The sequence below is a fragment of the Chrysemys picta genome, chromosome 4 (genome assembly GCF_011386835.1).
Source record: "Chrysemys picta bellii isolate R12L10 chromosome 4, ASM1138683v2, whole genome shotgun sequence".
Taxonomy (NCBI): Eukaryota; Metazoa; Chordata; order Testudines; family Emydidae; genus Chrysemys; species Chrysemys picta.
The window spans coordinates 57,963,164-57,991,118 of NC_088794.1; the positions used below are offsets into that span (position 1 = coordinate 57,963,164).

The window sequence follows — 27,955 nt, forward strand, 5'->3', positions numbered from 1 at the left end:
ACTCTGGGGTTACCCCTAGCCCTGCTCCAGAGAGCCTCCAGAAAGCCCTGGCCTCCTGCTCAGCCCAAACTGCCAGCACTGGGTTTTGAGCTCCGGTAGGCTGCAGTGGGGATCCTACAGACCTGGCTGCACAATCCTAAAGGCCCAGAGATGACTATGTAGGTAAACATGGCACCAGTAAGCCGCTGATTTGTATGGGCTGATTTGCAGAGGGGCTGAGCACTCACCGTGCCAGTCAGGTCATGAGCAGATGGCTCACCCAGGACCGTGGGCACTGGCCTTGACAAAGGAGGTTGTCCCTTATTCTTTCCCCAAAAGTGCCTGGGCTCCTTAGCTTCTCCCTGGACAGTCACTAGAAACCAGCCAAAGGAAGGTTTTGATTTGAGGTCCCATCCAACATCTAGCAGTCCAGCTTTCCCCTGGGGGAGCATTTTCAGCAGAAAGTGCACTTTCTGAACCTTCCTCAAATTTCCCCTGGCACATCATGGCATCTTGAAAGATACCCCGGGAGAGATAAAGAGCCCTTTGCCTTGCAGGGCACAGCTAGCTGGGAGGGAATGGAGTGCCAACAGACGTTGGTTGGCACATCCCATGCCAGCGCTCCAGGGCATAAGGGAAAGTGGGAGACTATCTGCTAACTGCCTTCTGAGAAGGTTAAACTGGGTTGTGTAGATTTACACCAGCTGAGGGATCTAGCCCATTCTATCTGCTGGTGGCATCTATTAGTCTGGCTGTGGATGGAGCTGGGTGGGGAAAGTCAATGGCTCTTTTACTCCAGCCTCTGGAAGTAGCTGGCTTTGATATCCCTGGGCCGGTCCCTCCAGAGCTCTCTGCTGCCTTTTCCCCAGGGAGATCATTACATTTCCATCCCTCCCTAGAGTGTTGCCAGGCTTAATTCATCGGGGTAAAGTGCTGGCAGATCCCCAGATGGTCCCGGGGTGTAAAATCTCTATCTGGGTAGAGATGGATGAGGGTGGATAGGGCTGGACTGATCAATACAAGGCGAGCTGTGAGGCGGCGCGGGAAGGGTTAACCGGAGAGGAAAGAGGGGCTGGGCTAGCGCTGGCTGGAAGGGCAGGAGCCGAGTATAAAAGCAACAAGCAGCCGGAGGCATTTCATCAAACCAGCCCCAGAACATGGCTGTGCCGCGGCCCGCGGGTCTCTGATCGGCCTCCACCCCAGACGCAGCTGCCACCTGCAGCACTCCCTCGCTGGCGCCCTGCCTGGAAAGGTGGCGAGCACAGAGAAGAAGCAACAGATCCCCGTGCCCCAAGCCCGGGAAGCCAGCGCCTGCTGGGTGATGCAAGAGGATACTTTGGGTGTGAGGAAGCTACAGCTGCCACAGCCCAGCCCAGCCCCACCAGATCGCCTCCCTCCCTTCCTCCCTCCTGCCGAGGCAAAAAGTGACCGTGAGTTGGCAGCGAGCGATAAACAAGCGGCTCCTGGATCCCACCCATCCACGCGTGTGAGCTCGTCTCGGGGCTGAAAAAAATCCAGCCTCGGAGAGAGAGACACACACAGAGACCGGGCAAGTCTCCTAGCCAGTGTGTTTACAGCGCCTCCGCCTGAAACTGACCCGGCTCCCAGATCCTAGCGACTCCCAAGCCAACCTTCCGCTCCCTTCTCTCCACGAAGCGCACCTGGAGGGGAAATCCAGCCGAGTTTTGTGTTTCTTCCTCAGCATCCATCCAGGATCCCGATGCATCCGGTGCTGTCTGCTGGGAAGCGGATTCTATGGAGTGTCTGACAGCAGATGAAGGTGGAATAAACCAAAGCCAGCCGTTCTTGTTGGTTCTTAAGCCTGTCTTGGAGGGAAGTATAAACACAGGGAACCAACTACTCTAAATATAGACAGGACCAGGTCTCTACTCCTCTTGTGTATGTGAGAGAGAGAGAGACAGAGATCTTCCCGGAGCATAGATCTTAGTCACTTTCCTTCCAGCTCTTCCAAACTTTAAGATCTATTTGAAAGCAGAGCAAAGCTCTCCCATCTTTTCCCAAAGACTCCGATTTTTGGATTGATTTTTTTTCTTTTTTCTTTTCTTTTTTTTTGCCTTCGCCAGCAAAGAGAGGAAGACCGACACTTGCTGCTGCTATCGAAATCTCTCCTTTTCTCTCTCTTTCTTCCTCAGATTTGTTTTTGTGGCTTGCCCAACAGCCACATCTATTTGTTCCCCTAATCAAAGTGCCTTTGCCACTACTTTCCAGCCTGCATCTCAGTGGCAGGAGCTTCTGTCACTGTTCTTCTTCTCTTCCTGGTGGGGATTTCCTTGTTGCTGCTTCCTGGTGTCTGGAGCAAGGGCGCCAGGCCATTATATTGTCCCCTACCTTCTCTCCAAAGCAACCACCTGTGCCCCATCTCCTCCTGCGGAAAGGGATCGATGAGGCAGCCAAAGGGCAGAGTTGTCTGAGGTTGGGGAGAGAGAAATCTGAGCTTCTCCCAGGCCTCTCCCCACAATCGCCCTTCCCTCCCAGCTCCTCACTAGAGGAAGGGTGTTTAGAGGGCATTTCCCATCCACCTAAATCTATGATCAGCTCGGTGTGTGTCTCATCGTACCGTGGGCGCAAGTCTGGGAACAAACCACCCTCTAAAACATGCCTGAAGGAAGAGATGGCCAAAGGGGAAGAGTCGGACAAGATCACCATAAATGTAGGGGGCACCAGGCATGAGACCTACAAGAGCACATTGCGGACGTTGCCTGGCACCCGCCTGGCTTGGTTGGCCGACCCCGATGCCCAGAGCAACTTTGACTTTGATGGCAAGAGCAACGAGTTCTTCTTTGACCGCCACCCGGGCATCTTCTCCTATGTGCTCAACTACTACCGCACGGGCAAGCTGCACTGTCCCGCCGACATCTGCGGGCCCCTCTTTGAGGAGGAGCTGACCTACTGGGGCATCGACGAGACCGACGTGGAGCCCTGCTGCTGGATGACCTACAGGCAGCACCGCGATGCCGAGGAGGCGCTGGACATCTTTGAGAGCCCCGAGCCCGGGGCAGGGGGAGAGGAGGCCGAGGAGGAAGGGGGCAGGGAGATGGCCCTCCAGCGCCTGGGCATGGACGACAGGTCGCCGGGGGCTGCTGGGGCCACAGGAGGGGGTGGATGCTGCCGCAACTGGCAGCCTAGGATGTGGGCGCTCTTCGAGGATCCCTACTCGTCCAGGGCAGCAAGGGTGAGTTTGCGAGAGACAACCCCGGGGTTGGGGGTGGGGGGTGGAGAGAGGGGGATCGGAGCAGGTGCAGGGTCATTGACATGCATTGGTTCCCCCATCATTGATCTGCTCCCTGGGCGCATTGGTTCACCCTGTCATTCATCTACCACCCCTCCATGGGTGCCTTGGTTCACCCTGTCATTCATCTACCACCCCTCCATGGGTGCCTTGGTTCACCCATTCATCTCCCCCATCCCACCTGAGCTGCATTGCGGCCCTCCCCATGTTTCCCCCCTGAGAGATGCTGACTCTTCCTCCCTCCCACCACCCATGCTCCTCTCTAACTTCCTCTACTCCAATTCTCCTGCCATGCACAGAGGGTGGTTTCACCCACCGAACGATCAGCAGCCAGCCCCCGACACATGTCCCCGGCTGCCATCCCACAGCCGGTGGGGACCGAAGGATTGCCAGGGAGAGTCCTTGCCAGCCCTAAGTCCTGGCAGAATTCCAGGTGGCACCAGAGGCAGGTGGATTATCCAGTTCCTCTTGTCGTTCTCGGTGGATCTACGTGCTGAAAGCGGTGTTTAATGTCACAAGGTTACAGCAGGGAGTCCAGGACTGGAGTGCTCTCACAGCCATGCCCACCGACATGGACAGACCCACAACACACCCCCACAAAGCCTGTCTCTCTCACACACACATCTGTGCACATTAAGGGGACTCATGCAAACGCACCCACCCACACCCATCTGTACATATTCAAATACATGGAACATCCCCATACAAACTCTCCTGCCTGTTCCCTCACTCCCGCATACCAGCATCCGTACTGATTAACACACTGGCACAGACACACCCCCATATGCATGAACACAGACCCCGTCCGTGTGTACACAGCAACACAGACACACACATAGTGTATCCCTACCCAATCCCACAGAAGTTCAGCTGCACCCATCTTCATCCTCCCCCACACCAGCATGTGCCTTTCTTCACACACTCCTCTCCAAACCCACACACTACCAACTCATATAAACACACACACATGTGCTGCCACGCACGTCCCCATCTACCCCTGCTCCCTTGACCGCTCCTGTTCGCACGTCCGTTTCCCTAGTCACACCCAGTTCGTAAATACCAACAGGCTGACACGCTTCGGATCTAAAAGAGTTTTTGACATTTTGGAGGTGCAAAAAGGAACAGCAACAAAAAATAGACTCTAAGCTCCAAGCCTGCTCCTGGCAGGAACCACACTCAAACCCAGAGAGTGAGATGCTCCTCGAGAGTGTTTCCTTTCAACTAAAAGGGAAACCCAACAGACGCCAGAATAAAATGCTTAGGCAGCGACAGCCTTTCCAGAGAAACCTGCTCTAAAGAGGGAACCAAATCTCTGTCTCGGCTCTGAGAGAGATCTGGCTTTGAGAGCTTCTCTAAAATAGACTCTGCTGAAAACAATTGCCTCGGAGTTTTTTGTACTGCATTTCCCTCACTCTGAGCTCCTGTTTTCCCCCTGCCAGGCTGGGGTGCTGATGATGGAAACCATGCATTTGGTATTTTTTATGACTACTTCAAGCCAGCAGGTGTGGCAGCACCAATGCTGCCAGGGAGCCTCGGGCATAGCTCACTGGGAGCAGAGGTTGATGTCCTGGGTGCAGTGGCTGGGAGGCTATAGAGCAGCTAGGTAGACAAGTGACTGTAAAAATGGCTCCTTCTTACCCTTTATAATAGGAGTCTACTTAGCATAGAGCTGCAATGATCTTGGGTTCTTTTCTGTAATGCTTTCCATTCCTCTAGCTCACAGCATTTTGCAAAAGTTTGGGATGGCAAACGGTACTTTTTTCAGGGAAACCGAGGCACCGAGCAGTGAAATCACCAACTCCAGATTGCTCAGCGCCAGGAACAGAACGTGGGTTCCCTGATTCTCAAGTCAGTGACTGATCCCCTGGACCACAGGCTCACTGGCACAGAGTAACTAAAGGAGGTAGCCATGGTGGGTGGTTAAAGGATGGGGTGCGAACTGGGGCCACATCCTCAGCTGGAATAAACGGCATCGTTCCAAAAAGCCACACTGGAATTTGGGGGTGTTTAAACTGGGGCTTTGTTTCCAACCCATCTTTAGGTCTCATAGTCACCTTTACTCTGACCTACATCAGTAGCTGTAATGAAGTCAATGGAGCTGTGCTGAGGATCCAAACCTCTTTGTAACCTGACAGGCTGGGGACTAGAAGAGCGTTTAAATACATGCTGAAATCTGATTGGGTTCTAAAGCCCTTCTCGAGCCAGGCCTTGGTATTCCACCAGCAGGATTATAAACAAATGCTTCTGCCTACTGGACTCTGTGCTTGGAGGAGAAGGAATGGGAGAGTGTGACCAGCAGGTCCCCTCTGACATCTGTGTTGTCTTGGCAATGAGTTTTGCAATCCTACGCTCTTTGTTGGGGCAGGACTTGTCAGTGCTTGGCCTGAGTCTCCTCTGCCTCACCCTGATGTAAATCAAGAGTAACTCCATTGGATCTCATGGCATTATGCCAATGTAGTGTGAGAGGAGAATGAGGCCCACACCCCATTTATGCCATACACCATTTTACCACTGCTGAATAGGACCCATTGAGTGGAATTGCACCAATTACACCGGCGTAAGCGAGGTCAGAATTTGGCCCAAGTTGTTTCTTCAGAGGATGTAATTGACTTGGTAGGGCCAGGGAGAGCATATGTGGTAACCTGTTTGATGTGGAGGTGACTCCCCTATAGCTATATAGGATATATAGGTACAGGGCCATACCCTCAGCATGTGTCAATCAGTGTAGCTCTATTGAAGTCTTTGCACAGTGAGTTTTGGCTCTTTATTTGACTGTGGGAACGAGAGGGGAAAGGAGAATATGTTATACCTAAGCCTCAGCAGGCCACCTCCTCAGTGGATGTAAATGAACATACCTCTGCTGCAATCAGTGGAGCTAGACTGATTTACATCCCTCATTGGGAGTAATTCCCCACTGGCTTATGCCTTGTAAAGTCTCTGACAATGGTGCAAAGTGAGTGTAAAAACTCGACCAAGTCAGAATGGTGGTGTTTATGTAGCATCTTTCATCCTGAAGGATCCCAAAGAGTCTTACAAAAATGTGGATTGAATTCTGCTTTACTTACACCAGTGTAAATGCAAAATAAGCCCATTGAAACCCTTGGAGTTGCTCCAGATTTCTAGCAGTGTCGCTTAGAAGAATTTGGCCCTTTATAGAAAATTTGTCACCCACCACCAAGATACAGTCACCTCCGAGGTGGAGCATGACAGCATGTAGTAACACTCCCTGAAATATGGGAGCAGGAAGCCTCCAATATCCACATGAAGTAGAAGGGAGACTTTGTCTTTGTCTTATGGTAGCACCTAGAGGCCTCATGGTGCAAGGAACTGTACAAATACTGTTCACTAAAACAGTTCCTGTCTGTAGAGCTTATGATCTAAGCAGACAAAACAAGTAAAGGAAGGATTACTGTTCCCATTGTAAAGGAGCTGAGGTGTAGGGAAGTTAAGTGATTTGCCTAAGGTCACACAGGGAGTCAGTGGCAAAGCCAGGAAGCTAGTCCAGATGTTTTGAGTTGCTGGCTAGTGCCGTAGAGAGGAAGGATGGTCCAATGGTTAGAGCACTGGCAGAGGACTTGGGAGAACTGGACTGAAGACACTGCTCCACCCCAGATTTAGCCTATCTCTGTCTTAGTCCCCCTTCTGTACAATGAGGATAATATCACTGCCCAATAACAGGGCCATCTAAGTACTATAGAAGGCTAATCATGAGGCTGTCCTTCCCTGTGTGGATCTGCTGACTCAGTCTGTCCTGGGGCTGGCATTACCCCGGTCAGGTGAAAGGGAGGGTGTGTTCCCGAAGTGACAGAGTGGCTCCGAGGCTGCTGATGTGAGCTGAACCCTGAGTAAATCTAGTGCACTCCAGTGCTGGTGGGGAAGTGATGGACGTGTGGTCACAGTAGCTCGACTCACACATCCCACCTGACCTGCAGGCCTCCTCGCCAGCGGCCGAGCATTCAGACACCCTGAGTTTGAGAAATAGATTGCTCCCACCGAAGCTAAGCAAAAAGTAAACAGGATGGAGGGGTGGGGAATGGAGCTGATGAGAACTACCTGTTGCCTAGCTACGGGCCTGTTTCCTGCTTACTCAAGTCCTGTTTCACCAGAATCACAAAGTCCAGGGTGTCTGGACTTGGGAGCCAGCTGATGGCTTCCATCTCCCGCCCTGTTTGTGGCCCCGGTGCCCCATCTTAGCCTCTTGCAGCGCAGTGCTATTGCCACATGGTGCCAGAGTCTTGCCTGGTTACCTCTGTGCGCAGCACAGTTTTTCCATTGTTAGACTGTAGTTTAGGTCCCTAGGACTGATGCTGTGTTGCGATAGGCAGGCAGGTCTGCTGCCTGCTTTATCTCAGCCCATCCAGCCCGTGCCTCGCATGTCAAATTTATTAGATTTCACTCGTTGATGTAACCAATAATTTAGGATCAGCTGGAAAAAATTATCCTTTGGATTTCTGTCAAAACATGCCAGTGTATGAAGATCACATCTGCCCTTCTATTAGCTGCCTCTGTTGATGGCAGGGCAGAAGCCAGTTATTTAATTCATCTGGGAGCCTGATCTTTTCCTTCCCAACAGCAGTGTCTTTCTGGATGTTTTTTCTCAATGGGTGAGCATGAGATGGGCTGTGACGTTTTCCCAGGGCAGTTCAAAGGAAGCAGACTGAGGCTCCCTGATCTTGGAAGCCAGGTGGGACAAGTGCACGGCCTAGGTCCACGGTTGGAGGCATCTGTGATGCTATGTGAAATGAGGCGCCGGTGTGGCTGAGATTAGAGATAGGAGGTGACCGAGAAGGGAGCCTGATTCCCCTCCCAGTGTAAATCAGGTGCATCTCCACTGGGCCTGATTGCTCCCTCACTAACCCCAATGTGAGTCAATTGTTACTCTACTGATGCCAATAGAGCTACACCAGTGTAAAACTAGTGCAAACGAGAGGAGACTCAGGCCCATGAGTGCTTAACCCTTCCTGTGCCAGAGTCCAGATGTGGAGCGGCAAGTTCCCTTTGGATTAAAAGTGTAGGAGAAGGAGGGAATAGAAGATCTCCCAAGCAGAGTCACAGTCCTTGTGAAGTATCAAGACTGAAGTGTTAGGAACAGATGGGCTCTCCCACTCCTTGATCCAAGGCTTCTTCCTAACCAGCCCTTTCACTGAGGGTTACTTCTGGAAGGCACAAACGCTCTTCAGTGGCTTTGAGAGGCTGATCAACAGGCCATTGAAATCAATACAGAGACCAGGGTGAGCTTCAGATTAGGCCCTAGAAGCCTTCCCTTCCCCTCCCACCCCAGATCATTGATTCAAGTCCAGCCCAAAGTGGCAGCGATCAGAAGCTGCTGCCAGGCGATGGTGGTTTGACAACCAAGGAGAAATTAGTTGACAGTATGCTGGTGTCCCAGAGACTATTGCTGCCGTTAGCCCTTCCCACGTCCCAGGGGAGCAATAACTGAAATCCCCTGTTAGTTCTCTGAAGGGTAGAAACCTCATGCTGCCCTTGTCCGCCTCTGCGGCTGAGTCCCCAGAGCTGCCCACCTGGCATCTTTCACTGGCACCGAATCACTAAAGTGACTGAGGAGCCTTCAGCATTTTTGTTGCTGTCTGAATGGAACTCGCGTGTCCTGCTCTAGAAGTCTCTGAACAGCTCGTCTCCAGGTTCTTTTCTTTACCTACACGTACTATTTTCACAAGCGATGCGAGGGAAAGAGCGGGGTAGCAAGAGAAAGCACAGGCTGCTTCCCTTGAGATGGAGATTAGATGCCAGTCTAGCCTCTTGGTATTTAACCTTCTGCTAGGTGCTCTGCATTATCTCTGCATTAGCCTGGCAGCAAGCAAGGCTGATGGGAATGAACCTGGCTAAATGGCTAGAGCACCCAAGCAGCACACAGCAATTTCCCCCCCAGCCTGGGGATTGTGAGACACCCTAGAGCCCCTTTTGGAGAAAGTAGACCTGTCTAGTGCAGCTAAATTGTAGCTCAGGGGCACTTTGCTTGGTGCAGTGGCTGGGAAATTGCTCTGAATGGAGTTTGTGGGTTGGGTTTTTTATTCGTATCTCCACCCGTAGAACTTGGCAATTGACTCAGCATCTGCTTACAAGGTTCTCCCGAGCATTTAACCTCTCTCCCCTGTAGTAAGATGACAGCATCAGTGCCCGCAGGTTCATAGACCCATTAGCTCATCTATCTGGTACAACTTCCCTGGCACTGGTGCAAGATTGGTCCTAGTTTATGCTCTCCCCCCCACCCCCTTCTGTGGAGAGAGCTTGATCCTTAGCTGGGCATAGCTTCAGCACAGCAGACACTGTTTTCTAGTCTTGTATTCTAGACAGGTCACTTGGGGTGGGGGGAGGGGAGGTATTGGGACACTTCCAAGCGCCACCTGCAAAATAAGCCCTGCCCACTTTAAGATGCCAAGGTACTGCTCACAGTAATGTATGCAGATGTTCTAGATATCATCCCATGTGTTCTGTTGGGCCCCCTTGGTGGGACTTAGAAGCCCTCCTGGGCTCTGCTGGGCTTCTTGAGGTTTGGTGCCGTCTTGAGTATTGTGGGAAATGAGGGGTGAAAATCTCTCCCCAAGGGCCACCCACTTGTGGCACCAGAATGAGTGGTCATTCGCATGTAATATGTCCGCTTTCTAATATGCTCCGTCCCCTTCCTGGCCTCAGGCAGCAGAGAAGTGCTTTAACAACGTTGACATCTCAATGGTCGTTGCTGGGAATCTGAGTCAACATCCCAATGAGGGGAACGTGGCAGGTCACCCGCTCAGAGGTCGTGTTTCAGGCTCTCTGAGGACAAAGAGCATGCCTGGCACTGTGAGAGTCAGTGGCAACTGGACACTTAGCTCCTACAGGCCCATGTAAGACGCTCCAGCCTTAAACCTTGAAATCACAATGAAATATTTGGGGGTCTGGAATTCTCCTGTGACGTGATCTCCCTTTGCTCATTCTGGGGTCTTCTAAATAGCAGGCTCAGAAAAGAGCCCCTTTAAAAGAAAAAAAATCGCTTTGACTTGCTACTAGACAAAGGTTGGAGCCAAGGTAAAGATTATGGGCCAGATCCTCAACTGGTATAAAACTGGAGCAGTTCCACTGACTTCAGAAGAACGTCACCAATTCACACCAGCTGGGGATCCAACCCTTCTGTGTTTAGACTCCCCAGACCTGATTCTGATCTCCCCTAAGTTGGGTCTAAAACCAGTGTAGCACCAATGTCTTAAGCAGAGTCACTCCAGCTTTACACTGGTGCAAGAGAGAGCAAAATCACGTTTGTTCTTTCTTTCCTTTGGTCTTTTGGGCTTGATTTGGATCTAAGTTACACTGGTGTAAATCCGGAGTCAGTCCTTTTTAAGTCCATAATTGTGGGCTGGATCCTACTAATTGCCTATTGACTTCAACAGAGCTACATCAGTTTTCACCAGCTGACAAATTGCACTGGTGGTTGGGTCAGATCAAAATGAGGTCCTTTGTCTGCCACCTTCTCCATCTCTCTCTCTGTCTCATTCATTCCATCTTCTTCTCCTTCTGTGTGCTGCGGGACATTATCTTTCCCTTCAGTGGTTCTCTGCACTGAACACAGTGTGATATGAGGTCATTCATTTCTAACAGCTCTTTTCCTTGGGGAGCTCAGGATGGGGCTCCGGGATACAGATCCTTTCAGCCTCCCGCAGCCTCCCTCATGTCTTGGCATTTAGGACCAGCCCCTCCACTGGTGTGAACTGAGGTAGCTGGAAGTTGATTCTGATTCACTCCAGTTGAGGATCTGGCCTGTAATTTTTAACTGTCTTGCGGTGTCATGGTCTGATGCAACAAGGGTGGTCAAGAGGAGGTCTGACACGCAAACTGGTCCAGTTCTCTTGACCAGAAGAGACCGAGCACTTAACTTGGCCCAATCCTGCTCGTGTTACAGCCAGCGGTGGGGAGTTTTGCTATCAACTCCAATGGGAGCAGAATCAGGCTTGTGTTTAATGCTGCACGTCACTTCAGTGCAGATCAGGTCCATGTAAAGCAGAAAGCCTGTATGTGCTGTTAATAGAGGAACTGGAGAAGATTCAGCAAGCTTTCTCGGCTGGGGCTTTTCTGCTCCGAGGCTGTTCAGGTGCTTTTGGAAACATGCCCTGGATAATGGACTCATGATGAACTCCTCCTGTCAGGAAGGAGGTCTGAGCATGGCTGATTGGGGAATAAAACCCATTTCTCCCACAGAGCGTTTGCTTTCCAGCTTATTATTTTGGGCCCATTTGCAGTTGCTTGTGGTCTAGATGAATGAGAAGCCTGACTGCTGTCACTGTTAGTAGAGGAGCTTTGCTAAGCATTTGAAACCAGGGTTAAAGGTCTGTCTAAGGAGCACGGGAAAGCCAGATTCCTCTGTGGTCCTATGGGTTTGGGCTGCCTGCACTGCCCCAAGACTCCAGAATCATCCCAGAGCCGGAATTGCTCTGGAACAATTGTAATTTGCAGCTGTTCCATGCGAGCAGAAAATTAACACCCCGCCCCCAGTGCCAGCTCAACTCTGGCAGCTGTTTATACAGGCTCCATCCCTTACCCGCCTCTCCCCACCTCACCCTACCTCCGGTTCAGAATTGGGGGGGGGGGTGGAGACATGAATGGAGAGCAGCATCCTGCCTGGACATAAGAGCCTGGGAGCTGCTCAGCTGGTGTAAATTGCTATTAGAGCTACACCAATTTGCACCATCTGAAAATCTGGCCCCTCCTGCTGCAATTGGGTCTGACAAATTTCAGGAGATTCTTACACTAGAATTACAAGCCCTCCCTCCCCAGCAAAATTAATTTCTCTATTCTAATGGAAACCCAGACAGATCCTTAACTCTGGAGCTGTGAATAGCAACACTATCAGTTCCAGCAAGAGATGTGGCATTTGCATGCAGAGCAATTGAAGGCTTTTAATTGGTGCGGTTACACCAGCCTTTCATGTGAATTCATAATGGACACTTAAACAAATCTGTTACTAGAGGGAGTTCCATTTCAGAATCTCCATCTCCTCATTCCAGCAGCTGCTGCAGCTTGACACGCTCCGCGGCCACACCGGATTGTAGCTCTTGTAAATGGATCTGGCCTGGCAGCCCTGGAGCTCGGAGTCCACAGGACGGGTACAACGTGGGCATGGCAAGCATCCCGGCACATGATCCTCAGAGCCTATCAGGGGCCAATTCTAGCCCTGGGAGAGGAGTGGGATATAAGGTTCTAGCTGGAGCTGCCCAGATTCAATGGAGCCGTGCAGATTTCCATCAGTGGAAGAGCTGGCCCATCCCTTCTATAACGATTCAGCACTGCCCGTTTTTAATTGAGGCTCCCAATTCGGATGTATACCTCTGCCTGCTGGGCAGCTTTGTGTGTGTGCAACCTAGTGGATAATGCACTGGCCTAGGACTCAAGAGACCTGCCTTCTATCTCTGAGCTGCAGGGGGACCTTGAGCAAGCTGCTGCCTCACTCTGTGTCTGTTTCCCCATCTCTAAAATATGCATAATGATACTGATCTTCCTTTGTAGAGTGTGCTGCAAGCTACTGATGTGCTATTTACGAACTAGGTGTTGTTATTACTAGTAGGAACACAACACTGATCTCGCCTAGACTACCAAACAGCCCTCAGATGACTTATATACCTGAGTCTCTTTGGGCTTGGGGTCAAATGCACCCCTGGGATGCTCCCATAGGCTTCAATGGAGATTTGGTTCCAGAGTTGGATTTGAATGATAACATAGTGGTAGAGGTCAAAACCACTGTGGGGCTGGAATTTCAAACGTCCTCTGCTCACATTCAGACATCTGGATGAAGTGGCCAGATTTTCAGCTGAGTTCAGGACCCAGCACCTCCCATTGTCCTCAATAGTGTGCGGGGGGGGGGGGGGCGGGTGAGGAGCAACCATTGTTCTCAATGGGAGCTGCTGCAACATGAGCTCTTGAAATTCTGGCCCGGGAGGGCTCGAGCCGGAGGGGACTCTGACTTGAATGGAGCTGCTGTCATTCATACAAACTGAGGAGCCGGCTGGTTACCCTAGTAAAAGATGAGCCGAGGGTCTCCCAGCTTTAACTCAAGGTCACCGTGTGCCCGGGGAAGGAGTCGTTATCACACCACACCGTGGCCCTTCGCGATTTAGGGGGGAGTCTAATGATCAAATAGTGGCATTGTGAATTTTAATTTCTCATGTGGAGCTGCGAGCTCAGGTGAAGAGCAAATGGACTGAGAGAGATGCAGCAGCACAAACATACCCAGGTCACCTCAACCGCAGAGGCCTAGCTGTAGGATCAGGGTCTTCTTTTTTTATTGGTAGTACCAGTGGAAGGTGCCGGGCTGACATTTTGAAAGCCCTGGAGGCCAAAGACCTATAAGATATATCACCACCCCGATCAGCTGTGCGAACTTCCCCGGGCCTGTTCAGTCCATCACCTCTCCTCAACGGGAGGGTCAGGCAGTGGTGGCTTTGTGACGTCCTGGCCTGTTCCCTGGGAAATGGTCTAAGAGCCACCCGAGATTCCCGATCTGATATGAAGAGGGGAGCTAGAAGTGAAGCGCTCTGTAGTTGTATCATCCTCCTGGTCCTTGTGGTCTTGATCTTCAACACCAGGGTCTGTTATGAAAAGTAGAGCAGGGCCGAGCCCTCTGACCCCAGCAGAGGTGACCATTTGAAGAACATCCCCACCGGGTTCTGGAGGGCAGTGGTTACCATGACAATGCTGGGCTCTGGTGACAGGTACCCAGTGCTAGTTTCCTAGGTGTCACTGGAGGGGCGGCGTCCTCTCCTTGTCTGTGACCTCTAGCAGGGCAAGCTTCTGGGCTCTGCTTTGATGGGGAACTGAAGGAGATAAGAGCAGGGCTTGGGTCAGAGGGAGTGTACGAAATACAAACGATACCAGGAATGTCCTGTGGTTGAACCCTTCCCCTCAGATTTGGACACAGTGTGTATCTTTCCTCCTATCCCCTTGTAATGATTGATAAGAAGGGGAAGGAAGTCTATTTTGAAGTGCTTTCATCCCCTTCCCTGTCTGCCCCAGGTTGTTCCCCTAACCACTGAGTTCATTTCCTCTTGCAGGTAGTTGCCTTCGCCTCACTCTTCTTCATCCTGGTCTCCATCACAACGTTCTGCCTGGAGACACATGAGGCCTTTAATAGAAATGTCAACGTGACTGAGACGATGGTGGTTGGCAACACCACAAGGGTCCTGCTGACAAATAAGGTGGAGACGGAGCCTGTCCTCACCTACATCGAGGGGGTGTGTGTCCTGTGGTTCACGCTGGAGTTCCTGGTGCGCATCATTTGCTGCCCAGATAAGCTGCTCTTCATCAAGAACCTGCTCAACATCATTGACTTTGTGGCTATCTTGCCCTTCTACCTGGAGGTAGGCCTCAGTGGCCTGTCCTCCAAGGCTGCCCGGGACGTGCTGGGCTTCCTGAGGGTGGTCCGTTTCGTCCGGATCCTCCGGATCTTCAAGCTGACGCGGCACTTTGTGGGGCTCCGGGTGCTAGGCCACACGCTCCGGGCCAGTACCAATGAGTTCTTGCTCCTCATCATCTTCCTGGCCTTGGGGGTCTTGATCTTTGCTACAATGATCTACTATGCCGAGCGGATTGGGGCCAAGCCATCCGACCCCAGCGGCAGCGACCACACTCACTTTAAGAACATCCCCATTGGGTTCTGGTGGGCGGTGGTCACCATGACAACGCTGGGCTATGGTGACATGTACCCCAAGACCTGGTCGGGCATGCTGGTGGGGGCGCTGTGTGCCCTGGCCGGGGTGCTGACCATCGCCATGCCAGTGCCTGTCATCGTCAACAACTTTGGAATGTACTACTCACTAGCTATGGCCAAGCAGAAGCTCCCAAAGAAGAAGAAAAAGCATATACCCCGTCCAGCCCCACTGGACTCCCCCACATACTGCAAGTCCGAGGACAACTCGCCCCGCAACAGCACGCAGAGTGACACCTGCCCCCTGGCAGCGGAGGAGGTGGTGGTGGAGAGAAAGCGATCAGGTGAGATGCAAAAGCCCAAGCTCAATAAGAGGGAGGAAAAAGTGCCAGGTATGTAAGTCCTGCCTAATGGAGACTCTAAGGAAGAGTCCACGCCCACTGGGGTGTTTGGCTGACTGCTATGATTCAATGGGGACACTCCAGATTCACGCTGGAGCGAGAGCAGAATCTGGCCTGATGCCATCACCTCAAGGCGAGGCTGTCCCAAGAAGGGTCAGTGGCACTCAGGTATTGATTTTTTTGAGAGGGACTCCAGGCCTTTGACAGAGGCAGCTGGCTCAGGTGATCGCAACATTATGGAAGCAGAATCCCTGGAAAGCAACTAGGAACGGAGCCGCATGGACCTGATTCTGCTCTCACGCTGGCATAGATTAGGAGTAAATCAGTAGGGTCTAATTCCTCTCTCTCTCTGCCCCTGGGGTAAACCAGGAGTAACTCCACTGAAGGACTGCCTGATTTAAAAGCCCCCATGGGATCAGAAGCAACCCCAGTGTGTTCACTATTTTGCCTAACCCAAGAGTGAAGGTAGTAGCGATGAGTTTTATTCAGTGTTGCTTCCTGTCCATGGCTGGCATTTCTGTCTCGATGGCTAGCATGTGCCATGCTTCCCATTGCTAATGGCTAGCTAAGAGAATTGCACTAAGCCATCGGCAAATCCTCTAAGTGCCTCTGTGCTAGCAGCTAGCCCGAAAGTGCCAGTTACTAGCCAAGCACTATGCCTCAGTGTCTTTTGGGCTAGCCTGGCCTGTGCGTTGCCCTGACACCTTCCTAGGTGGCCTGGCCTGTGTGGTAGCTAGCAGCTAGCCCAGCCCATGCAGTGCTCCTATGCCCTGATAGCTGGCCAAACCCATGTCGTGACCTTGTTCCCCAGTAGCTAGCCCAGCTTGTCCTGTGCCACGTGATTCGCCTGAGCTGCTCCAATGATCCCTTTTGTCTGGAGCAGGTCAGGAAATGGAATTTCCATTCCCTGGGAAATTCCGACATATCAAAATTTTGTTTTAATTTCAAATTTTGGAGCAAAAAGCGAAACATTTTGAAATGTTCTAGTGGATGAAAATTCTGGGGCCATCGAATCGGTTAGTTTCAATATGGTAACAATGTTTCCTTTCAATAATGTTACAACGTGACCATACCCAATTGCACAAACGTGGGCTGACGTTAAAATTGGCATTTTAATATACACGTCGAACCAAAATGAATCAAAACGATACAGGCAAAACAAAAGGGTTTTTACGTTATTGCAACAAACCTCGAAATGATTTGTTTTGACTTTTTCCTCTTGACAATGTTGTTGCAATGGACGCTGATCCTGGCAAACATTTTGATTTTGACCAAACCGCATTTTCCGATGGAAAACGGTTGTATCGAAAATTTTCCTGCTAGTCCCACTTGCATCTAGCAAATCCTCTGCTGTTTTGTCCAGCCTTATTCACACTGCACCGAGCTGCCAGCACCAAGCATCCATGTGTCTTTGGGGTGCAAAGGTTAGCAGCCAGCCCCCAATGGAATGGATTACAGGGTAATAGATTGGAATCACTGCTGGGGTGTCTTCAGAGCACAGCCTGTCATTGGAGCACATTGCTGCATGCTCCTGATTTGTGCTGTATTTCCTGGTGCCAACACTTGGCAGTAGTTAAGCTCAGTGTGGCTGCTGCATGGGGTTTGCCTCTCTGGGATTTCTTGCTACAGACTCCTGGCTGGCAGAGGAAGGCACTCTGAGGCCTCCGTTGGGAGCCTGGCCTCTGATGTTTGTCTCCAGTTTTGAATTGCAAACAAAAGATGCATTTAAATTGCATGGAAAGGCTTGGCTTAGAGCCAAGGAATCCAGAGCGAAAGCTGAAAAGCCATCGTTAGCTTGGCCTGTTGCAGGCCTGGAGCCATCTAGGTCACTGGCTCAAATCTATTGAGCTCAGTTCTGGGTGTGAGAGGCTGTAGATCAAAGCAGCAAATAGATACAATAGCAAGTTGATGGTGACCAACAGCTTGTGGGCCGGCTGAAAGTGAGTTGGCTGGGTCTTAATCCAGTTCCCAATAAAGAGGGATCTTCATCACAAAGCTGCTGTCTACACTGCAAAGTGAAGGGGTGATGGTAGCATGGGTGTCAATAGCAGTGTAGACCTGGTGGCGTGGGCTTGGCTACAGGCTAGCAACCAGAGTATGTACCCCAGTGGACTTGTACTCTGGTTGCTAGCCCATGCCATCATGTCTACATAGCTATTGTTACCTAGGCCAGCTAGATTGAAGCTAGCATGGGCATGCCTACCGATGCTACAATCACACTTTCGCTTGCAGTGTAGACGTACCCTAAGACCAGGGCCGGCTCTAGCATTTTTGCCGCCCCAAGCAGAAGAAAAAAAAAAAAAAAGCCGCGATTGCAAGCGGCGGCAGCTCTACCACCACTTCATTCTACGGCGGCAAATCGGCGGCGGGTCCTTTGCTCCAAGAGGGAGTGATGGCCCCGCCACCGAAAGGCCAGACGTGACGCCCCCCTCTTCATTGGCCGCCCCAGGCACCTGCTTGCTAGGCTGGTGCCTGGAGCCGGCCCTGCCTAAGACACTAGCATAACTGGCACCAACAGGCCGCCTTGCTGGCAATCTCAGCAGAGAAAACAAGGACTGAATGGGCTGTGGAGACTGAACTGCCCTCTGGCCCCAGGAGTTGGTGGTATTTAAGACATGTTTGTGAGGGAAGCTGGCCCTGCTACTTCCCCTGATCGTACTTGCCCTACAGAGGAATCTCCACCCTCCAGGGCTCTTAATCTGGTGTCTTCACCAGCACTAAATTCACACCATGTACAGGGCCAGATCCTCAGCTGGTGCAAACTGCTGTAGCTCCACTGAAGGGCTACGCTGAATTACACCAACCGAAGATCTGGCCCTGCTCATGTTCCCTCCTGGGTGAATAGTGGGGCCTGCTACAGGCCTGTGTTTTATACTCATCAGCACAGGATCTGAGCACCTCCATTAAAGGTGCAGGAATTTCCTTTCTAACCCCATGTTTGTCCACACTCATGGAACATTTCCCTTCTAAACAGAAAATTTCCATCCACAGGACCCAGCTCTCAGCCAAAATCCATTGGGTACAGCTTGGGACAGTTGTAAAGGAGCTGGGGGATAGTTTCCCAATCCTGCAGGTGGCTAATTTGTTGTAATTCAGAGCCGCCTCAGGATTGATTTGGGGATTGAACCCAGAGAGCCCAGGTACTGAGCTGGTATAAACTGGCGCAACTCCATTGGCGTTACTAGACCAGATCTTCAAGTGGGGTAAACTGACATAGGTCCAATTAAATCAGTAGAGCTTCTCCGGTGTACACCTGCTGGAAGGTGGCCTCCGTCTCTACCTAATGGTGGATTTTTACTTTTTGGAAGGTTTGAACAGAGCCCCTCAAGTTATTTCTGATTTATGGGAGAGCGGCATTAAATTCTCTGGGGGATGAGCCAGCAAACCCTATTGCTGCCTCAGTTCCACTCACATCAACTTGGGCCACATAAGGGGGAAGTTTGCCCTACCATTTCCCACGCTGTAGCTAGCGGGCAGTCAGCCACACAGCCTCCCTATTGCCAGTAGCAGGCGCAAGCAGACAAGTATCTTGGCTTGTCAATTTCTCTGGAAAATTGATATTTTTCATCCTTCTTTCCCCTCCTATCCTGGCCCTGAAGACTCCAAGCAGAACGGCGATGCCAACACAGTGCTGTCAGACGAGGAGCAGCCCCTCTCGTCCTCACACGAGGAGAAGCGGCCGATGAGGCGCTCCAGCACCAGGGACAAAACCAAGAAAGCGGCCACCTGCTTTCTGCTGAACGCTGGCGATTTCTCCTGTGCGGCCGATGGCGGCATCCGGAAAGGTACAGGCGAGACCCAGAGGCATCTGGTGGACAGAGTGACAGCACGGGTGGGGGAGATGGAGGACAGAGGGTCGAGTATGGACGCGTAAAGCTGATTTCCCACCGGGGGTGGGGGAAGGTGGGGGGAGGGCATTTCCAAGTCACTTCCCCATTAGCTCCCCCAATAGCAGTCCCCTTCAAAAGCAAAATGCTTCATTTCTCAGAAGAAACACCTCCTCCATCGCATGAGAATGGCTGTTTAGAAGTGAATGCCGGAGCTGAGGTTGCCCATAAAATGCCACCTTGCCCTGAGCTTTGGCTTCCCCGGGCTCATTCCTTCACTGCGTGCCACAGGCATGTGCTGATCTTACAAAGGGCTTGCCCAGTGCACTATGTGATCCATTTCCATCGCCCTGTGTGACCTTTTTCCTCTTTCACATCTGTCCCCAGGAGACCACTAGGATTATTTCCTTCCCGCCTACTCCATCTCCCTCTACCTTTGTCTTTCTGTGCTAATTGGAATCCCCTTTGGGCTTCTCTTACCCGTAATCCTCACCTGTATTCTTGGGGTCCTTCTTCCCCATCCACACCGAGCTGCTTCACTAGCCACAGCATTACCTAGAACCACTGGTACTTCCCTGCACCTTGTCTAATCCTTATTTACACCTGTGCAAAGCGTGTGTAATAAGCTACCAGTTCAGCATGATAGTGCTTTACGCTCACTTTGCCCAGAGAATCAGGTCTGCTTTATCTACCTGCCTCCCATCCAGCTAGACTACCTGCCTGTGAAACTACCTTGCCACCAGTATCTTCTCTTCTCTTTTTGCAGCTGCTGACTTTTGTGCCAGCTTCCTTACCCTCCAGCTCTGCCCATACCTTGTTCGTCCATCAGACAGGGCATTCTGATGCCACTCAGCTAGCTAGATCCTCAGCTGGTGTGAACTGGACAAACTCCACTGAAGTCCATGGAGTTCCAGCTACAGCTGGTGAAAATGTTTTCTAGCACAAAAGTGATGCTAGGGCGGGGTTTGGTCAAAATGTTCAGGTTTTGCGATTGAAAAAATAGAAATCGAAATTGGAACATTTTTCGGTGAAAATATTTGGTTTCCTATAAGCATTTTGAGTGTATGGGTTTCGAAAGCCAGACCTCGGTACCAAAAACTGTTTCTGAAAACTGAAATGTTGGGCAATTTCAATTTTTCAATGAAAAAAACAAAAAATGTTCATGAGAAATTTTGAAACTTTTTTTTTTTTTTTCAAATTTCCAGCAAAAAACAATTGGCCTTTTCCAACTAGCTCCAGTTACCCTAATTTACACCAGCCAAGGATCCAGCCAATGGAGTTACTGAGAGATCTGACTGAGTAGCCCAAAGGGACTGCCCCAGGTGGGTTCGTGCAGGTCTGATGGTTTTGCACTGGGTCCTCGCTCCTCCAGTCCATCAGATAATCACTTTGTGTGTTGTTGTTTCATAAACAAATTCTGTAAAGAGCTTAACTGAAAACTTGGAAAATAAATCAAATCAGGATTTTTCTCTTTCCTATTTAATGAGCTGCATAAAGCGATCTGCTGGCTCCGTCCTCTCTTGCTGCGTTTAGAGCTCAGAAGCTCTAGGCAGTGGCTTTGTTCTTTAAATCTGCCACTGAGGCATCATGGCCTATTCCCCCCCTTTCTCTCTCTCTGATGGTGTAACATGATCCAGTGCTTAGGTGCTCTGCTAGTTCTAACCCAGTAGGCAGGGTCAGTGTGTGTGTTCCACATTCCCCTCTGTGCCCAGTCTACAGAGGAGATGAGTCTCTCACGGTCCCAGAGATGGACCCAGACAGTTTAGCTCAACCTATAGGGAACTCCGTTTGTTCCTTGGTGTGAGCCAAGAACCTTGGCTGCCACGCTATTGTCTCTCGTGGCATTAGAGACTGGGTGAGCTAGCACTGAGCAGTGCCCAGGGTTGGGGAGCCGTGGGCCACTCCACCAGTGCCAGTCTCTCTTGCAGTCTGAATGGCTAATCCAATGGCAAGAGTCTAGTTCCAGTGTTCTCTTATGGCAAGAATAAATAACCCACTCCAGTCCCCCTTGTACTATTTGCAGACCTGGGACAGGTGGGTCAAGGCCCCCCCCAAAACTAATGGGGGAGTAACCGCTATGCTCACGCTACAAGGGAGTGTGTGGGACAATGAAGGGGAAAACAGGAACAGGAGTGAGGTCAAAGGTTGAAAGTCAAGGAACCAGATGGGGACACCCTCGGAGAGCACCCACTGCTCCTCAACGGCATGAGGCCGTCCGTGGACACTGCCCAAAGGAACTCTGCCCAGAGGTGTGATTGAACATGGGAATGGAAATAGGTCCCACAGTTGCAAAGCACACCGCACCCCCGCTCCCAGCTTCCTCCTCCTGCAGTGATGGAGGCCATCTTGGCCAGCACCAGGAGGAGGTTGATAAGGAGGTCCCAGTCCCGTGACTTTGTGCATAGATCAGGGAATACAGGGAAAAGTGCAGCCAGCACCTGAATACAAGGTTCCGGAGGAGCCAGAAGAGGGGCTGCCACCTGACACACTTTACTCCAGTTTCCCTTGTCGTGGCAATAGCTGATCCAGCTCTGAGGAGCTTTGGACCAGCACTGCCTTTCCAGTGGTCAATGTGGATCCAGTACTGTGTCAGATCCAGTCTCTCTCTGGCAATGCAGAGAGCCCTGAGTAGCTTCGCCAATTCCATCCTCACTTTGCCATCACAGCTCCTGGTTAATCCAACACTACGCGGGACTGGGCATCACTGCCAGCCCATTGTTGTGATGTAGAAGCAACATTGCTAGACCAAAACTCTCTAGCTCCTCCAGCAGAGACGAGAGCTGGAGCCTTCTGTGTGACTCTGCCATGGAAGGACCCTCTGTTATTCTCCACTAACATGGAGATTAGGCGCCAGATCCAAAGGCTGATTTCATTGGGCTTTGGATCAAGTTTTGGGTCAGCTAGGAAATTGGAGCAGCATATTTTGATTTAGTTGGTGTTGGTCCTGCTTTGAGCAGGGGGTTGGACTAGATGACCTCCTGAGGTCCCTTCCAACCCTGAGATTCTATGATTCTATGATTCATAGAGGAGATGGAATTTATATCATATGAAGCTTCGTGCTTTATCAGGTGAAGGAAGGAATTAGAAACTCAGAGATATTAGGATTTTCAGATTTTGGGGAGAGTTGGAAGAAAAAGGTCAATTACTTTTCATGGGAAACGTTGAAACATTTTTTTATTATAAACATTTTCCTGCCTTTTATTTATTTTTTTTTTAATGAAAAAGCAAAACTGAAAAGGATTTTTTTTTCAGTGTTCAAAACTAGTTTTTGGTTTAAAAAAAATGACTTTTGTAAGCCAAAAATACCCAACAATCTTTACTAGACCAAATAAAAATATTTTTTTTGACTAAAAGAATAAAATTGGGGAGGGAGGTTGGTTAAAAAAAAATTGCCCCCCCCCGCCCCCAAATGGTTTTGAGGGTTTTTTGACCTAAATGAAAAATGTCTGCAAACTTTTTATTTTGGACCTGAAGTCATATTTTTTCATTCACAAATATTTTGATTAAAAAAAGTGTCAACCAGCTCTGATTTGTAAACTTTCAGACCAAATGGGGAAACTGGTTGGGGAAAACAAGGAAGAATTAACACTGGGCTTTTCCCTTTACAGGAAAACCTCTTTAGACAGAGCCTCTGCTGGCATAAACTGGAAGTGGACCAGCTGAGGATCTAACCTGTTCTCTTTTAAACTGCACAAGTCAATTGTAGAGGGTTGAGTGGGCTCTGAACAGGAAGTTTCAGTGCGTTACAGGTCTGTCGCATCTTACGCGCATTTAACATGCGCGAATTCAGCTTTACGCGGTCTGCAAAAACAAAAACAAAACAAACAAAAAAGAGAAATAACAGTATTTAAATTGTTCCTGTAGTGCGGGCGATTCCGCCCGCCATTACACTCAATGTAATTTTGACTATACGCGGTTTTTGCTTTACACGCTGACCGCGGAACGTAACCCCAGCGTAAGATGAGAGAGACCTGTACAATGGACTCTTGAGTTATCTTTTATAAAATCATGATTGCGGATTGATTATATGGTTCCTTTTGCAAGCACAAGGGGCTTTACAAAGGTATGAATTCTGTGCATATAGGGGTAACTTGCCATCACCCTCAGCTGAAATGCCACCACCTCTGGAATGGGATGTGGCAGTAGAATAGCTTGAGCAACACTCCAAGGGTGCTCTAAAACTGAAAGTGGGAGAGATTACTGTAACCAGCTGGAGCAACTGGGAAATGTAAGTGGATGGGATGCAATTACCCACATTAGCTGGGACCGTGGCACTGGCATCCCTTCTCTGGTGAAAACCTTCATGGGATCTTTCATGATGACATGTGGTCAGGACATCTCACCCAACAGAGCACAGTATCCCCTAACACCATGCTGGGGCACTGGTTCACTAACAAGTCCAAGCAAAGTGCACCCACCCTACTGGATCACCAATACTATTTCTTATAGCATCTGCATTGGTTGCCAGAGATCTCTCTTCCAAGGACTGCCCCAGCCTGGCCCTGCTTAGCTCTGAGAATCAATGTATTCACGTTCGTGGTGTGTGAAAATAAATGGACCAGCACATTCCTTTAATGTCCCCCCCTAAAACATCTAGACCTCCTGGTTGAGGTGCGGTCAGAACTTGGTATCGGATGACTTGGTTTGAGAACTGGGGAAGATGCTTATTTGGAGATGCGACTTCCAGTTACTGTGTGATGTGATGAATGATAGGTCTCTGAGGGGTGAGATGGCCATTTCTCAACATGCTTCATGAAACACATTTAGCCTGGAGACTAGTGATTGTTTCTATTAACTGCAGCCTTTGTTTCACACATTGTTATTTAAAGAGGTTTCTTCGGACCAGAGGAGAGAGAGAGAGAGAGGATTAGATATGCTTAGGAGGATGCTTTGTATCCAAATATTAGAACCTTCTAGCTCGATTGTCAGAGGTGCTGAGCGCTCTCAGTCCTAGACAAAGTTAATCGGAGCTGTGACTGCTCAGGCCCTAATTAATCTCCTTTTGCAGCTATTTGTGCTGGTACTGGACACCCTGGCAGTGCTCCAAAGTCAGAGTACTTTGGTTCTGAGCCCAGCTCACTGAGAGACTTCTGTCAAATTTGGGGACAGGTACTTATGTTATTACAAGCTCTGGAAGCCAGGACGTTGGCGTTTGGTTGGAAGAATAATGCAGATATCAGCCATCGACAGGATTTTGGTCCTGGTTCCAGTAGAAATGTTGCAAACTGAGCGTGGTTTATTTCAGGAAGATGGAGAATATAATTCTCCTTCCCATAATACCCTTCTTCTTTGGTCCTGAGAAGGGCAAGCCTGTCCTAACACAAATGAAGCATTTTCCCCTCTTTTCCCTTCTGAGGGCATGACCCCAATCCCTTGTCCGTACAGATGATGTGTTTGAAACCGTCTCAGCAGCAGAAGTGGGGGAATCACTTGTTGCTATCCTGAAACATGGCTGTGTGTGTCTGTTTTGGCATGTGTCTGTGCGCACGTTTCCCTTTGCGTGTACCCTGCATGTGGGTGCACATGCTGCTCTTTTGCTGAGCTACACAAAGGGCTCTGGAAGGTACACCCCGGTGGCAGGTCCAGAACTCATCCCGCCAGCATCAGGCAGGGTGGTTCAGGGCAGCCCTCGGGAAAGGTGTGGCATGGCTCTTGGATTCTAAGGCCTAAAGGGAGCGTTGTGATCATCTCATCTGACCCCCTCTAGAGTACAGGCCAGAGAACTTCCCCACAATAATTCCCAGAGCCGATCTTTTAGAAAAACATCCAATCTTGATTTAAAAATTGCCAGTGATGGAGAATCCACCACGACCCTTGGTAATGGTTAATTACTCTCACTATTTAAAAATCTATGCCTTATTTCCAGTCTGAATTTGTCCAGTGTCCGCTTCCAGCCATTGGATCATGTTAAACCTTTCTCTGCTAGCTTGAAGATTCCATTATTAAATATTTGGTCCCTTATGTAGATGCTTGTAGACTGCAATCAAGTCACCCCTTAACCTTTTCTTTGTTAAACTACATAGATTGAGCTCCTTGAGTCTCTCGCTAGAAGGCAAGTTTTCTAATCCTTTCATCATTCTCATGGCTCTTCTCTGAACCCTCTCCGGTTTATCAACATCCTTCTTGAATTGTGGGTACCAGAAACGGACACAATATCCTATCAGCCGTCTCACCAGTACTAAATACAGAGGTAAAATAACCTCTCTGCTCCTACTTGAGAGTCCCCTGTTTATGCATCCCAGGATGGCATTAGCCATTTTGTCCACAGCATCTTAACATGGAGAAATAGATGACCCCAGCTGGGTCATTACACATATTGAATCTATTTCCCCATGTTAAGTATCGTCACACCTTCTTGTCAACTGTCTAAAATGGGCCATCTTGATTATCGCTACAAAAGTTTTTTTTTTCTCCTGCTGATAATAGCTCATCTTAATTAATTAGCGTCTTACAGTTGGTATGGCTACTTACACACACACACACACACACACACACTTTTTCATGTTCTCTCTGTGTGTGTATATGTGTGTGTGTATATATATATATATATATACACACACACACACATATACACACATATATTTATATATACACTTTATGTTCCATTCTATGCATCTGATGAAGCATCTGACGAAGACTTATGCTCAAATAAATTTGTTAGTCTCTAAGGTGCCACAAGGGACTCCTGTTCTTTTTAAGGGTGTTTTAATACTGGCAGCATGAGACTCCAGCATGTGTCTTGCAAATTGAAGTCCTCCTGGTCACAGTTGTTTTTGTTTGTTTTTTATCCCTACACATTATAGATAGTTGTGTAAGGAGCCAGTCATCCTGTTCCCTAGTGTGATTTGGTGGTCTGTAGCACCCCATCTAGTACTTTATATGTTAGGACATTGATTCATAAGCATCTTAGTACTTCTTCAAGAGGAGCAGCAGTCAACCAGATTATGGGTAAAATTTACCACTGGTGCTGGCCCTTGGTATTAGGGTAAATTTTGCCCCATATGCCTGGAGGGCTTCAGGGCCTGGAAATGCCATGAGATGTGCAGACCACATCCCCTTGAGGCTGTAGCTGGGCAGCAGGCATGGCAGCCAGACCCCTAACCCAGCACCTGTGTGCTACTTTGCAGACTGTCCGGCCATCTAACTCCCACTGCCTCAGGCTGTGTCTATACTACACAGTTAACCTGGTTAGCCTAGCCTGGCATCTCCGCTGCTAAGTCTGCCCTCAGTACTGGGTCCTCACTGTTTCTGCATTCACCCGTATCTGTCTGGGCATATCTCGTGGTTCTTTGGGCTGAAATGCTCTAGGATTCTTTCCCAGTCAATTGCGAGAGAATTTCTGTCCTTCGGGGGGAATTGTGGGAAGGCATTGGAGGACTATTAGAACTCAAGTGATTTGCTTGTGTCTTCACTGAAAAGTAGGCAGGTTTCCACTTTGCCAGCAGATCGAGGGACGTGATCATTCCCCTCTATTCGGCACTGGTGAGGCCTCATCGGAAGTACTATGTCCTGTTTTGGGCCCCACACTACAAGAAGGACGTGGAAAAATTGGAAAGAGTCCAGCGGAGGGCAACAAAAATGATTAGGGGGCTGGAGCACATGACTTATGAGGAGAAGCTGAGAGAACTGCGATTATTTAGTCTGCAAAAAAGAAGACTGAGGTGGGATTTGATAGCTGCTTTCAACTACCTGAAGGGGGGTTCCTAAAAGGATGAATCTAGACTGTTCTCAGTGGTAACAGATGACAGAACAAGGAGTAATGGTCTTAAGTTGCAGTGGGGGAGGTTTAGGTTGGATATTAGGAAAAGCTTTTTCACTAGGAGGGTGGTGAAGCACTGGAATGGGTTACCTAGGGAGGTGGTGGAATCTCCTTCATTAGAGGTTTTTAGGGCCCGGCTTGACAAAGCCCTGGCTGGGATGATTTAGTTGGGGTTGGTCCTGCTTTGAGCAGGGGGTAAGACCAGATGACCTCCTGAGGTCCCTTCCAATACTGATATTCTATGTTTCTATTCTATGATTCCGCTCGAGTTAAAGCAGAGCCTGAGTTCTAACCCACACTCCCAGCTGGGTAACTTCTCACAGGCTCAAACACCTCCAAACCCTGGTTAGAGGTTGTTCTGTGTGGAAGGTAGGGAGGGTAAGAGCCTGGGTAACTGTGCAGTGTTAACATACGCCAAGTCCCATTGTCCTGCATCAGCCTAGTGCACCAAGCAGCTGAGGGTTTTGCCATCTATGTACGTAGAAGATTATATGCATATGTGATTCAGAAGTGATACCTACATAAGTCTGTGTTGATCTGAGTGCTATGCGTGTGGGAGAATGTGTATATAATTCATTTAGGAGTGTGTGTGTGTGAGTTAATGGACAGGGTCATGGATGTGCAAACATCCATGTGTTTTTCATGCTAAGTGAGTGCACAGTATGTGTGCATGAGTTATTTGTGATGTGCCGGTGTGTCTGTGGTGTATATACATGGATGACTGTAAGAGGGCATGCGGGTGAGTACATATGTTTTTGTGTATTTTTGCGTGACTGTGTTGCAAGAATGTGAGTAATTGACCAGAAGTATAGGAGTACGTGAGTTAATGCAGCTCCCCACCCGTGTGCGTTGTTGGGTCCATGTGCATGTCTGTGTGACAATGCATTTCTGTTCCCCATTCAGTGCACGTGTGTGATCATGCAGGCGCATCACTGAGCGCTGAGTATTTGCACGTGGATAAGGTGGAACCTCTGATGCCATTTTGCATGGGAAGAGACCATCAAGGTGCCCACTGCTGTCAGCCGCTCTGTTTATAAAATGCCTCCATGGAGCTCCTTGGCAACAAACCCATTTTTAAACCAATTAGGCTGACCTCAGTTAGCACCTATA

At 49.7% G+C, this 27,955-nt stretch overlaps 1 protein-coding gene across 4 annotated transcripts in view; it reads left to right on the forward strand.

Annotated features, from left to right (window-relative positions):
• The first annotated feature begins 1,083 nt into the window (after nt 1-1,083).
• Nucleotides 1,084-27,955, forward strand: part of KCNC4 (potassium voltage-gated channel subfamily C member 4) — a 79,114-nt gene continuing 52,242 nt past the window's right edge. For 2 of the 4 annotated variants that reach the window (XM_005311559.4, XM_005311561.4), the window contains exons 1-3: nt 1,118-3,172; nt 14,266-15,202; nt 18,859-19,044. In XM_005311559.4, the coding sequence (XP_005311616.1) occupies nt 2,528-3,172; nt 14,266-15,202; nt 18,859-19,044 (1,768 nt within the window). In that variant the 5' untranslated portion in view covers nt 1,118-2,527. Of the gene's footprint in view, nt 3,173-14,265; nt 15,203-18,858; nt 19,045-19,852; nt 20,551-27,955 lie in introns of those variants that run through there. The other 2 variants (XM_005311560.4, XM_024112103.3) reach the window with 2 other exon arrangements.